This window comes from Anabrus simplex, chromosome 2 (genome assembly GCF_040414725.1).
Source record: "Anabrus simplex isolate iqAnaSimp1 chromosome 2, ASM4041472v1, whole genome shotgun sequence".
NCBI lineage: Eukaryota > Metazoa > Arthropoda > Insecta > Orthoptera > Tettigoniidae > Anabrus > Anabrus simplex.
Window position 1 is genome coordinate 184,557,221 of NC_090266.1, and position 15,030 is coordinate 184,572,250.

The 15,030-nt window shown below is 39.5% G+C and overlaps 1 protein-coding gene across 3 annotated transcripts in view; it reads left to right on the forward strand.

The window, feature by feature from the left end:
* NUCB1 (Nucleobindin 1) overlaps nucleotides 1-15,030 on the forward strand; it is a 234,851-nt gene that overhangs the window by 6,950 nt on the left and 212,871 nt on the right. For all 3 annotated transcript variants that reach the window (XM_068226126.1, XM_067140470.2, XM_067140471.2), the window contains exon 2: nucleotides 14,781-14,921. In XM_068226126.1, coding sequence (XP_068082227.1) covers nucleotides 14,784-14,921 — 138 coding nt within the window. In that variant the 5' untranslated portion in view covers nucleotides 14,781-14,783. The remainder of the gene's footprint in view (nucleotides 1-14,780; nucleotides 14,922-15,030) is intronic.

The following is a 15,030-nucleotide window of genomic DNA, read 5'->3' on the forward strand; positions in this document are numbered from 1 at the left end:
GCAACTCTCCATTCATCTGGTATAGCTCCTCCGACCAAACAATAATCAAATAAGTATCTCGGATATGGTACTATATCCCAACCCATTATCTTTAGTATATCCCCAGAAATCTGATCAATTCCAGCCGCTTTTCTAGTTTTCAACTTTTGTATCTTATTGTAAATGTCATTGTTATCATATGTAAATTTTAATACTTCATTGGCCTTAGTCTCCTCCTCTATCTCGACATTTTCCTTGTAATCAACAATTTTTACATACTGCCTACTGAATACTTCTGCCTTTTGAAGATCCTCTCATACACACTCCCCTTGTTCATTAATTATTCCTGGAATGTCCTTTTTGGAACCTGTTTCTGCCTTAAAATACCTATACATACCCTTCCATTTTTCACTAAAATTTGTATGACTGCCAATTATGCTTGCCATCATGTTATCCTTAGCTGCCTTCTTTGCTAGATTCAATTTTCTAGTAAGTTTCTTCAATTTCTCCTTACTTCCACAGCCATTTCTAACTCTATTTCTTTCCAGTCTGCACCTCCTTTTTAGTCTCTTTATTTCTCTATTATAAAAAGGTGGGGCTTTACCATTCCTTACCTCCCTTAAAGGTACAAACCTGTTTTTGCATTCCTCAACAATTTCTTTAAACCCATCCCAGAGCCTGTTTACATTTTTATTTACCGTTTTCCACCAATCATAGTTACTTTTTAGAAACTGCCTCATGCCTGCTGTATCAGCCATATGGTACTGCCTAATAGTCCTAGTTTTAAGACCTTCCTTTCTATCACATTTATTTTTGACTACGACAAAAACAGCTTCATGATCACTAATACCATCTATTACTTCAGTTTCCCTATAGAGCTCATCTGGTTTTATCAGCACCACATCCAGGATATTTTTCCCTCTGGTTGGTTCCATCACTTTCTGAATCAGCTGTCCTTCCCATATTAACTTATTTGCCATTTGTTGGTCATGCTTCCTGTCATTCGCATTTCCTTCCCAATTGACATCTGGCAAATTCAGATCTCCCACTACAATCACATTTCTTTCCATGTCGTTTCGTGCATAGCCACCTATCCTATCAAATAATTCCGAATCTACGTCAGTGCTACCCTTTCTCGGTCTGTACACTCCAAATATATCAAGTTGCCTATTATCTTTAGAAATGGGCCTTACACCTAGAATTTCATGTGTCTCATCTTTAACTTTTTCGTAGCTTACAAATTCTTCTTTCACCAGAATGAATACTCCCCCTCCCACCATTCCTATCCTATCTCTACGATACACACTCCCGTGCCGTGAGAAAATTTCTGCATCCATTATATCATTTCTCAGCCATGATTCAACTCCTATTACAATATCTGGTAAATATATATCTATTAAATTAATTCTATTCCTTTTTTTACACTACTTCTACAGTTCAACACTAACAATTTTATGTCATCCCCACTTGATTTCCAGTTCCCTGTTCCCTTTCCTGTCCCATCATCGCCATAAGACCTATCTGTGTCGGTGCGACGTCAAGCAACTAGCATTCGACATACCTAAGGCCGCGTGCACACCGAGCACGCTTCGCATAGTGTGTCGCGTGTAGCGTGAAATGCTATGCATAGCGCAAGGCGTGCTTGCTGTTCACACCGAAAACTGTACGCCGTGCTCTCAGCTTAGGTTAGTGCGAGGTGTTTTAGGTTGGTCACAAACTAATGCCGTTATTCAAGTACACTAGAAACGGTTTACTGATGGATAACAGTTACCTAAAATTGAAAATTAGGAAAAAGAATCGAAAGTGGGTTCATGAATTTAATGAAGAACGAATTACTTTCAGAGAATTCCATCATTTGCACAGAGATGCAAGACTTTATCGCGATAAATTTTATGATTACTTAAGAATGACAAAAAATACCTTTGACCTTCCAAACCCTGCAACTGAAATGTGGCGTCAAGTAGCAGAGAAGTATTGGGAGAAATTCAATTTTCCGAATTATCTAGGAACACCGTGTCACAAACACGTGTAAATTAAATTTCCAACTAAATCATGCTCTTTATATAATAATTATAAATAGTATTTTGCAATATTGTTACAATTAGCATACACAATTAATCATCGTAACAAAAGTTGAGTAAATGTGTGACAAATATAATTAATAAACAGAAATATTTACTTTCAAGCCCACTCCTATCCTGCAGAGTGATATTCTTCATGTTACCACCTCCATTGGCAAAATTATAAACCGATATGACAGAGTCTGGGAGATTCTATGACTTTGTCACAAAGTGTCCGGCTACATGGCTAATGGTTACCGCACTGGCCTTTGGTCACAGAGTCCCGGGTTCGATTCCCGGCAGAGCCGGGAATTGTAATCATAATTAGTAAATTGCATTGGCACGGGGGCTGGGTGTATGTGTGTATTTATAATCATTTCATCCTCATGATGCAGGTCATCTACGGGCGTCAATTCAATAGACCTGCACCTGGCAAGCCGAACTTCTCCTCGGACACTTCCGACACTAAAATTCATACTCAGTTTCATCCTGTCACAATGTTAAGCCCAGTAAAGTGTGACAGTAGAAGTAATATTACTGTATATGTTTACTGTAGGAATGCGGTACAACTGTTGTAGATACTTAAGTCCACTTATTTTGCAAAACAGTTACATTTTTATAGTTTTTGTGTCTTGGGTTCCATATTTCTTCTCTTTGAAACACTGCATGAATAATTTCTTCTTCCATAGATTCAGAACCAGCTAGGTAACGCTAAGCAATTAACCAACACTGTGCGTTTTCTGGTGCTTCACTTAGCTGTAAGATTGGCGTTCAGTGCAGCAGAGCGCGGACGGTGTGAACACCTGGATTACGAACAAAGCACTGGTTATGCTTAGCGTTGAGCAACACGCGACACACTATGCGAAGCGCGCTCGGTGTGCACGCGGCCATATATGTACACTAGTATCCCAATAGATAAGAAGATGTCAATAATAAAAAGTAATCTTAACAGTTATAGTTCTTTAAGCAAACAAGAAATAAGATGAATTTATTTCCATTCTGGAATTTATTCTCCATAACTTTTTTTACTTTCGATAATATTATATTAATGTATCCTTCGTGGCTCAGGCGGCAGCACGCCGGCCTCTTACCACTGGGTTCCGTGGTTCGAATCCCGGTCATTCCATGTGAGATTTATGCTGGACAAAGCAGAGGCGGGACAGGTTTGTCTCCGGGTACTCCGGTTTTCCCTGTCATAATTCATTCCAGCACTACTCTCCAATTTCATTTCATCTGTCATTACCCCAGAGGAGTGCGACAGGCTTCGGCAGCCGGCACATTTTCTGTCCTCGCCACTAGATGGGGGCTTCATTCATTCCATTCCCGACCCGGTCAAATGACTGGAAACAGGCTGTGGATTTTCATTTTTAATATTATAATAATGTTATTTGCTTTACATCCCACTAACTACTTTTGCGGTTTTCGGAGACGCCGATGTGCCGGAATTTGGTCCAGCAGGAGTTCTTTTGCATGCCAGTAAGTCTACCGACAGGAGGCTGATGTATTTGAGCACCTTCAAATACCACTGGACTGAGCCAGGATCAAACCTGCCAAGTTGGGGTCAGAAGGCCAGCCCCTCAACCGTATGAGCCACCCAGCCCAGGAATAATTATAATATACCAGCAAAAGGGTCTCCATATGCTTTCCCCTGCCTCTGGTATTCTGCCTGACATTTACATTGATAACATTTGAAAAATGAAAATTATTAACATCGAAGGAATTTCCTTTTGGGTGAGGTACGTAGTTGATGTCTTTGCAATAATAAATCAGCAGATAACTAACAGCACAATAATATTAGATCAACTTAATTCTTTAGATCCCTACATTAAATTTACCATAGAATCTGAAATCAATAAATCTGTTGGTTATCTAGATCTAACAATTGCAAGGAGCACAACAGATCTTTCCTTCAATATCTATAGGAAACCCACACAAACATAAAATTCCATTAGACAGAATTCCCTTCACCCAGGTGCTGATAAAATAGTGACCTTTTACAATATGGTCCACAGAGCTTTTTATATTCCTCTTTCTCACAAGAACTTCAAGAAAGAAATCAATACTGTTTATTTAATTGCACTTAAAAGATTCAGAAGGAACTTTGTAGATCATAAAAAAATGAAAAATAAACATTCTAGTACACTCATTAGGGATTTGAGGGGAAAAAATGTGGAAATGTTGAAATGTGGAAAGTTTCCAATCTCTTTAAAAAGGAAAATTTCACTATAGCATTCATGACTGATAACACTAATTGATTAATTTTTCATAATTCAAGTAGTCAACGGCGTTAATAAATTTTCAAACTCTGGAGTCTACAAATTTGGAATGTCTACAATGTGAAGCGAGCTATGTGGGCCAGATTGGCAGAAACTTCAATGTCAGACATCAAGAACATACTAATGCTAAAAAATACATTTCCTGCCATCAGTACTGGTATACATGACAGATTTCTCGTTCTTTATATACATTAAACCAAGATCTCTGTGTTTTATGCATTGAAAATAAATGTGTACTGTTGAACATTTTTGAAAACATCTTCATTCACATAGATGAGAGGTTCGATCCCACGGGAAATCTGTATGAAATTTCCAAGAAAACCTAAAATTTTATTTGAGTTATTTAGTCATTAAAAAGAAGAAAATGCCCGGAAAATAAGAAAGGACCTGTCCCCTAACTCATCAAGCTTCGACATGGCCCTGACTGCTCCAGTTCCTCCCTGTATGCCTCCTCCACCTCGCATTGACTAGGCTGCTTCCCAGCTGGAGCGTTCAAGTAGTATGCAGAAAACTAGTCTCATACAAACACGGCTATAGACTAGCCTTAGAACATCCAACGGCACCAGCGGGGAGTATGTTGTCATTCAAGTCTTTAGATTTTCCTTATTAAACCCTACCATTTTATTTTATTCTTCCTTTTCTTTGTCTTTTAGACATCCCACAAGTTTTGTATTCTACATCTACGTTTGCTGTTTTTCTTGGCAAGAATTCTCATGTTTCATTTTTCCCATTTGAAGTTCACTACAAACAAGAGAAAGTTCCCCGCTATGCACTTTATTGCCCCACCTCATGAGCGTTTGGTTTGTATATTGTTAAAAGAAAGAAGATTCACTTGAACATTTTAATCCATCAAGATATAGTGCTATAACACAACTATGAACATTTTAAAGATTTTTGTGTGTATTGTCGTTGCATCAGTGAAACTAATGCTTTTATGACTGGATAGGTATGTTAATCCATTCATTGAATTTTGTTTTGTTTGGTTAATCTACAATGTACTGAATGGGTCAAGTACTTGATGCCCAACAGGGAAGTTACTTTACATCAGTGGCGGCTCGTGCTGAATAATGTTGGTGGTTCTGCTCTGTGACGCCCAGTCCAATGCAGTAAGTGTTGTTTTTTTTTTTTTTTTTGCTAGGGGCTTTATGTCGCGCCGATGCAGATAGGTCTTACGGCGACGATGGGATTGGAAAGGCCTACGAGTTGGAAGGAAGCGGCCGTGGCCTTAATTAAGGTACAGCCCCAGCATTTGCCTGGTGTGAAAATGGGAAACCACGGAAAACCATTTTCAGGGCTGCCGATAGTGGGATTCAAACCTACTATCTCCCGGATGCAAGCTCACAGCCGTGTGCCTCTACGCGTGCGGCCATCTCGCCCGGTACAGTAAGTGTAATAGACAAATCTAAATTCGTATTGCACACGGAAAATGTCAGCTGAGCTCGTGTGAATCCTTCCTTCAACCCCGCGGAAACGCTTTACTCCATGTCCTATCAGTGTGAAGTTCTCGAAAATGTACCGAAATAATACAGGTAGACGTTCATTTCAATTTGTAAGACCCCGATTTCGAGGGACATCTACAATATAAATAACTGACTTGTACAAAAAAACAACAATTAACAAGTTTCAAAAATAAAGCCCCTCTTCCGCTTATCGAAAAAAAATGTTGACCTATCGACACATACATATTTACAAACGTTCCGAGACCTGCATACATCTTTGGCAGCCGGTTTTCTTAATGGAGGGGGAATATCATCTGATGGTACTAGCGTTTCTGTTTTCATTTTCATGACTACTAACTCGGAAGAATTCACTACCATTACGGAGAAACATAGTCATGATTACTGTATATAACTTACTTGTAAACCTAAGAACTCGCTCATTCGCTTCGTACGAGAGAAAGTTTTCGGTCGTTGGATAGAATTTTGCTGAAGTCCTGGTCATTTACACCAAGGACAGAAAAATATACATACCCCCAATCATAAGGTACGTTGTTTGAAGACTTAACATGGACAGTAAATTGATTTTGTGTTACTTAATCACAACCATCCTCTTTTATCACGCATTTATCCTGTATTTAAGCTATTTGGGCTTTCTTTATACTGAGCAGAAGCATCACAACTCTACTGTAGTATCTGAGGATGTTGACATGTAAAAATTTTAAACCATATCAATATCCACACAGTTTTATATGTTCTCTGTTTACACTAAGGAGTACACTGGAGGGAGCTTTTCCCAAACAGCTGAGATTATAACATGCTCGCTCGCTGCAGAGATTCTCTCACGGACGGTGGCGCTGTCTAGTGTATTATTTACTAACTCTATGGTCACTGGAATAGGTCAGACGTACTGCAAGGCGTGCAGTTCATACAGAACCGCATGGGCGACCCTTAGCCACCTATCGGAAGAAAGCTGTAGTTAAGTGTGCTCACCTAATGTTCTGTCTCGTCGGCCTCGGTTCTGTCGTTCACAGTTCTAAACAGGGTTGCCAGATCACCAGCAGCTGTATGGGTATCGATCTTTGGCTCGACATAAACAATCAATATGAAATGGGATCGCTAATCGCTATATATTACTGTATATCTTTCATTGTGGTGGTTCTGCAGCTATGCAGATCGTTTTATGGAGCCGCGCCTGCTTTACATCAAAATAAAAACGTGTGACTGAGGGTTTGTCATTGACCCATATTTAACTAGGAAGTGGTGCTTTAACAGCATGCATAAATTATTTGGGTGTGAGTACCTGTAGCGCTGTTGGTGTAATGGTTGGCGTCCCTACTTCCACACAGGTAACTTGGGTTAGAGGTCAACGTGCACCTGATTTATACTTTTTCCCTTATGTTGGTTTTTTTCCTTTGCCTATGCAAGCTAGGAAATGTGCAGTATAAATATGATAGTATCATAAACTCATTTATTAGCATCCCATCTAGGGTGACAAACTGTTGAAGGATGGAATGAGGGACAAGACAGTAAAAAAAAAAAAAATGTGGGGGGGGGGGGGGGGAATTCCACAATTTTGGGGGAGAGCTACATTTTAAACTGTAATTCTTTAACTGCAAAAATTGTAACATTTTCAAAAGCATTGTGTTGCCAGTTTCCCTCCTTTTTTTAACCAAGAATTTTCTTGCTGAAGTAATATGTAGAAATATATATTTCACTCATCTTTATTGTACAGTTTTTCTCATCTGAGTTGAACACTCTTCATCCATGAGAAACGCTGAACGTAGTCTTACACAGTTTACAAGACAATTTGGGGATGTTACTTTGATCAGGAGAGAAGTATGGTGTGGTGGTTTCTCACTTTGCATTATACTGTATGTACATATGAATTTATTTTTTCCCTTTTGCCTTCTTAGGTTTAAATGATGGATTTCTCTCTTTTTTCTTTGTTGAAGTAGAAGTACAGTCATCACTATCTGATGTCGAATCCATTTTAAACATCCCAAAAACTTAAAGAAGAATTCCAGTTAATACAACATATCAATGTTGATGCCCTTCGTGCTGCAGAATGGCCACGGACTAATAGTTAGTCGGAGTGTACGTCCAGAACACTTCTCCAAAGATACTCTGACCAGCTTCATTGCACTTCCAAAGATCACACTGTTGGCAGTGGTATATTTAGTTGAAGATAAATGACAGGACAGTTGCATATTGTGAACATTTGTACCGATGACACTAAGACGGAAATTTGTTCAGATAGAAAACAAAACAATTGTGGGACACATGGCTCCCAATGTGGGACATTTAGGCTTACAAAATACCTTAAAATGTGACACATTTGGTCACCCTAATCCCATCCCACCACTCATGGCTCGACAAATCGTGGCTTTTTCTTTTATTGCTATAACCAGTGTTGCAGTTGTGGTAGGAGATGGATAGAGGGTGAAACTGTTTTCTACTAAAAATTCAGTCTGGAATGTTAATAAACTGCTGACTCTCTTTTGTTCTTTAAGTCTTTGCAACACATTAAGTGCTGAAATCCATAATGTAAATTTATCTTGAATCTGGTGGTGTTGTGGTACTGTACAGCAAGACGTTTTTGTGCAACTTCGAGATTCTTGGTGGATTTCAAGGCATTTTTAAAAATTCCTGCTAGTTTATCTTCATAAGCAGTTAAATTCTGAATATTTCTTGTACTGAAAAGCCTCATTTAAAAAAATTTGGGAGTGTATGAGCTACACATGGCAAGTAGGTCATGTGGTAGGGGTGTGCAGCTGTGAGCTTGTATCCAGGAGATAGTGGGTTCAAGCCCCCCACTGTTGGCAGCCCTGAAGATGGTTTTCCGTGTTTCCTATTTTCACACCAGCCTGTACCTTAATTAAGGCCATGGCTGCTTCCTTCCCATTCCTAGGCTTTTCCTATCCCATAGTTGCATAAGACCTACCTATGGGGGGTATGACGTGTAAAGCAAGTACTTACTACATTACGATTGTCGTCATGAATCACAGCCATTATTTTGTCCATTGATCATGAAGTTTCTAATGTCTGTTTCAAGAAATGTGAAGTATTTTCACCTAAGTAGAAATGGTATTACTTCAATGCATGTATATGCTGAAGCTTGATTTTGTTCTACAAATTTTTCAATGAAGCTTAGGTAATCATTGGATGCCATTTATGTTCAGACATCCATCATAACATCTAGGCTGTCTGCATTTTGGAGCTTGTCTTTTAATGTTCTTTCTTCATACAGTTCTGGGCTATATTAATGTGCTTCTGAGTAGGCATCATAGTTTATATAGGATCGGGCAAGTTGGCCATGTGGTTAGGGGTGCGGAGCTGTGAGCTTGTATCCAAGAGATAGTGGGTTTGAACCCCCACTGTAGGCAGCCTTGAAGGTGGTTTTCCATGTTTCCCCATTTTCACACTAGGCTGTACCTTAATTAAGGCCATGGCCGCTTCCTTCCAACTCCTAGGCCTCTCCTATCCCATAATCGTCATAAGACCTATCTGTGTCGGTGCGATGTAAAGCCACTGGCAAAGAAAAAATTCCTTAAATCCATCATGTTCGATGATGCTAACTGGCTGGTTGTCTTTATATACGAGTCCACTTGCAAGTCATGCTAAACGCTTCGTAAAAATAACAGAAGATATTGGCAAAAAGTCTTACGGCTAATCTTGAGGAGAAAAATTAATGATTTTTTTCTATAAATCTGGAATAAATAGCTGATTTTAGTGCTAAATTCCGTATAATCTTCCCAAAAAGTATTCTTGAAGTACAATTCGATGCAATTCGGGAATGGTTCTTGCAGGGTCTGGAGAATGCGTAAGTTCTCGCTTCATTATGTCCCATACGTGTTCAGATGGTGAGAGATCTGGGGCAGTTGTACACAACGGAGAGCACGTTTTATTGTAGCAGCTGAATGTGGACGTGCATTGTCCTGCCGAAAAAGCGCATCACCTTCCTGTCGAAGAAATGGCAGTAGCCGGCACTGGTTATGTTACTCTACAGAAACACCAGCTGTGACCGCTAGTTATAACTGATGGCCGCCCACACCATGAGACCTATAGTGGGACCTGGTTGTCGTGGGCAAATGCACTCTGGAATAGGCCTCTCACCAGGTCTACACCATACGTGTATATGTTCATAACTTACTCTCCCCACTGAAGACAACATAGCACCATTCCCCTCTCCAGTCGACTCTTACATGACACCAGAGTAGCCATGCTTGGTGGTGTCAGTGGTAGGCTGACCCGAGGCACATGTGATTGTAATCCTGCTGCAAGCAGGCGGTTCCCAATGGTCGTTGGTGACACAGCTGATGCAACATGTGACTGGAATTCATTCCTGGATGGTGATGAGTCGACCACCGCTGCTTGCACATTGCATCGATCTTGACGTGCGTCTGTACTACGCGGACGTCCGGAGTCTGGTCTCCGTGTGTAGAAATGTTCACAGACCACTGCTGAAAGCAGCGACACACCACCGATACATTGTGCTCAACATGTACAGCAGTCCATTGATACGTCCTTCCAGCTAGCTGCAGGCCCACAATTCATCCTCGTTGAAATGGCTGCAGTTGTTCAACAGGAGCACATATTCATTGAAAGGGCATGTTTGTACCCTAAGAGTGAATGTTGGAAACACTATTCACCTCCATCCTCGGACAGTTACTGCCTGCAGAAGTGCACATGGACAGGCTTCCTGAGTGCCATCTGATCGGTGATGTTCATGACAAATGAATCGCTAACACAACCACCCCTCAGTGTGTACATATAATACCCTGGTGCCACTGAACAGTCCTTGAGGATGTTTCATGGCTCTTTAACAGTGTGTAATAATAACTTCACAGATAGTACGTTTTGCGAGTGGAAGTCAAATTTGACAAGTTTTGCTAATCAGAAAGTGATCAGAATGGCATAGATGTTGATTCCTATAGGGAACATGAAATATTTGTCCCGAATTAATAAATTTATGCCGGCCCCGTGGTGTAGGGGTAGCGTGCGTGCCTCTTACCCCGGAGGCCCCAGGTTCGATTCCCGGCCAGGTCAGGGATTTTTACCTGGACCTGAGGGCTGGTTCGAGGTCCACTGAGCCTATGTGATTAGAATTGAGGAGCTATCTGACGGTGAGATAGCGGCCCCGGTCTAGAAAGCAAAAAATAACGGCCGAGAGGATTCTTCGTGCTGACCACACGACCCCTTGCATTCCGCAGGCCTACGAGCTGAGCAGCGGTCGCTTGGTAGGCCGAGGCCCTTCAAGGGCTGTAGTGCCATGGGGTGGGGGGAGTAAATTTATAATACCAGTATAGATGGCCAATATACATTTTCTGACTAACTCATTCCTGGTTGCCAACGTTTCGCTCCAATGTGCTAAAATGGGTTCATCAGTTAGTAAATAGTTCACCTACCAAGATGTATGGCTAGTGCATACCATGGAGGCCACTGCATAGGCTACTTGGGGCCACCAGCAGTGCCAGTGCACGATGAGAGTCTTCTTCTCATTTTCAAAAGTGGTATATAGAGTTTAGCAGGGTTTGCAAGTGTAACACTTGTAAACAAACACAACCAGCTGCTTAGCATCGTCAAAGACGATGGATTAAAGGAACAGTTATAGCAGGTCTGATTTTGTCTACATATTTTGAACTCATTTTAAGTGTTATACAATGCAAGTGGCTGCAACATTACATTATTTTGGACAAATACCTGGGAAGTGACAGCCAAATGAAAGAAATTAAAGTAAATTGTCACAAAATATTTAATATCAAGTAATTTTTGTCCATGTTGAAATTAACCCCTCTTCTCTTGAGCTTAGAGTATAATCATTTCAAGAACACATTAAGGAATTTAGCTCCTGCTTGAGCTGAACTCTAAAGAAATTGAAGCCGGTCTGAGTGGCTCAGATGGTTGAGGCACTGGCCTTCTGAACCCAACTTGGCAGGTTCGATCCTGGCTCAGTCCAGTGGTATTTGAAGGTGCTCATATACGACAGCCTCGTATCGGTAGATTTACTGGTACATAAAATAACTCCTGCAGGACTAAATTCTGGCACCTCAGCGTCTCTGAAAACCGTAAAAGTAGTTACTGGGACATAAAGCAAATAACATTATTAAAGGAATTTAAACATTCTAGGAAAAAGTAAAGTCTAGTAAAGTAAGAAATGTAACTATTTTCATGGTCCAAATATCGTGATGACTTGTAAATTTAACTAAACAAATTGTACTTGAAAAACAGAAAAGGAAAATGGTATTGCTTTTAAGAATGCAGAATTTTTTATGACCAAAAATATTAACTAAAAATTGTAATAAAGGATTCAGAAAGAAAGATAGCAAATATAGGTAGTTAAAAACGTCAAAAGTGATGAATTCGAGAACATTTGTTACTATAGCTGTCGAATCTTCATTTTAAAATCATACTAACAATGCTCAAATGAGCACGTAATCTCAACGTCTTCAGCGTCCATCAAATGAAACACCGCTCCATTCTTGTTACCTTCATTGCCAAGTAGGCGGTCATATTCCTTGAAAAGACCTAAAAGAACTTCAGTTTTTCCATCTCCTCCCAGTTGTCTCCGTAGTGGATTTATTTAGTTATGTTTTTCAATGTTTGGCCCTTCAGGACGATGCCCGTTGGGATGGAATTTATTGTTTAAGGTCATCAGCTGTCCGGACTGGAAATTGTTCATAATAAGTTTCTTAGCTTTTCAAGGCGGGAAATGTCACTGTCCGGTTTCCTTCAAGGTACTGTCTGACCAGTGTTTCCAGTCTCAAACAGTACACTCTTGTCCTAGATTTATAACTTCATGATTTTCACGTAGGTGTCAGGATGCTTTACATGGTGTTACGACTGTTGAAATGAGCAGGTTTTGATACGCAATATTGCTTATGTAATTTAGCAGGCTTTGCAAGTGTGTGGTTAAAAAAAAAAAAAAAGAAGCAAGTTTTGTATCTGCATCCATCCCAATTTTATCAGGTTTTGTAAGTTGACAGAACATTCCTTTGACCATTTCAAGCTATTTCATCAGGGTTTACAAAATAGAAATTGCATCCAGGAGAGTGGGTTCGAATCCCACTGTCGGCAGCCCTGAAGATGGTTTTCCATGGTTTCCTCATTTTTACACCAGGCAAATGCTGGGACTGTACCTTAAGGCCACAGTCACTTCCTTCCCATTCCTAGGCCTTTCCTATCCCATCGTTGCCATAAGACGTATCTGTGTCAGTGCGATGTTAAGCAACTTGTAAAAAAAAAAAAAAAAAATTCACAGCCGTGTGAGAGCTTTTCATTGAATAATGCCAATTCGAAAAAAATGTTGTTTAGCAAGTGGACGACTCGTATTATGCATGTTATTTTTCCTGGTAATTAGCCTTTATCCTCCTTGTTCAAATCTGGGGTTATTTTCCAGAAAATATATAAGTGTAGGTTGACTCTTACTGGAGTAGTATGATGTTGGTGACTATAATGAGAACAGTGACTTTGAAATCAAATGAACCAACACAGGCTCTTTCACTGTTACTTGTTACACTGTCACTGCTGCGATCTTCTGCTTTCATTGGGAGGTTCAATAAAAACAGTTGTATGAACTGAGGTGATATGTTCCTTTAGTTTGCTAGTGTTCTGAGATTTATCCACCTTGTGAGGATCTCTTTTTACAAATGTGGCAAATGGCATGGTTATCACTCACAGGATCTGATTGAAAATACTTCCAAACTTCACTCATATTATTCAGAGAAGAGGGGAGACCACAAAATCTATTGTCTTCTGCCTCTTAAAAATAAGATGAAAAGGTTAATCTAAAATCAAAATCAGGTGCAAGCTAAAGACCCTGACATATGATATTGTTACAATAAGTTGCTTAAAATTTGATAGTTTAACAAATCTCATGATGATATGTAGAACAAAAATAGCTTTTTGTTATTGGTTGCACTCAGAACTAAGGTTATTTTGTAGGTGAAGTGTGGTGTTTTTCTTATCCACGAAAAGTGAAACAAAATAATACTAGAAATTATGCAGTATCACATTTGAAGGTATCCTTAAGTTGCAGTTCAGAATGTTTATTGCCTTGCTACAAGACTTCTTTAGTAGTAGTAGTAGTAGTAGTAGTAGTAGTAGTAGGCTAGTAGTAGGCCATCTTCAGAAATATAAAGAACAGAGGCTGCTTTTATTATGGGGTTGGTGTTCTGGCTTAGAATTGCATCCATTTTCTTGCTACCAGCTCTGTAGAAGGTTATGGGATGAGTATTTCTGCGACCACTTTTAAATATGCTACTTATGGTATTAATTTTTAAAATGCTGCTCTGTTGAGCTCGTGTACAGTAGTATTGTGCAATATTGATACCTCTTAAGTATCGAGAGTGTCAAGAACCCTGTATACACATGCGTTAGATCTTTGGTGAAATATTCAGTAAGCTGTACGGAATATTTGATTTAATTTTTTGAAGTGGTATTCTATGGTGTACGTGCAGGCTGTAACAAACAGAGCTGCTCTGGAATCATTGGTTAAGTGTTCATATACAGTGCTCTCTGATACTTGGAGGTGAAGGTTTAAAACTGAAAATCCATGTGGTTTAATCATGAAGAGGATGGGAGTCTCTCTTCCGTGTTTCATTTATAGTTCTTCAAAATCATTATCAATCTCTTCATTGCTATCAATATTAGTGATTTCACTGATAGAAATTGTCATATACTGTACTCCGTAACATTGTCTTCATTCTGTGGTTTCACTAGGACTTTATGAGCTATTACCGTGTGTTCTTGTGCAGCAAGGCTGTCCACTGACTGGATCTGTCAAATTAGTTCGCCATCTCTTGTTGATTAGCTCATCTCATTTTTTAAATATAAAATAACTTGAATTAGATGTATGCTATTGAGGAGATTAAAAGGAAATGCTCTCACAGTTCTGTTTCACAAGTTAATTTCTAGAGAAGTTTCAGTGGAGTTTTTGCTTCATATGAGAGTAAGTTATATATTTTAAGGTTTGCTGGTAATAAAAATCTATAAGTAGTTTTGAATCTTTGTATTTGGTGTATTTTCAGGTGATGAAGACCAAAATCATCTTATTAGTATTCATGGTAATACTGCAAGGTGCCATTGGACCACCAGTAAATCAAAAGAAGAAGAGTGATGAGGACGATAATAATAATGAGGAAAATGAGATAAACGAGAATGAACAATTGGTAAGTGAACATTACTGTTACCTTTTATTTCTTGCATATTTTTTTAACCTGTGAGGGGAAGGAGGGGGGAGAGACTGTCAAAAAAAAAAAAAAAAAAAAAAAACACAAC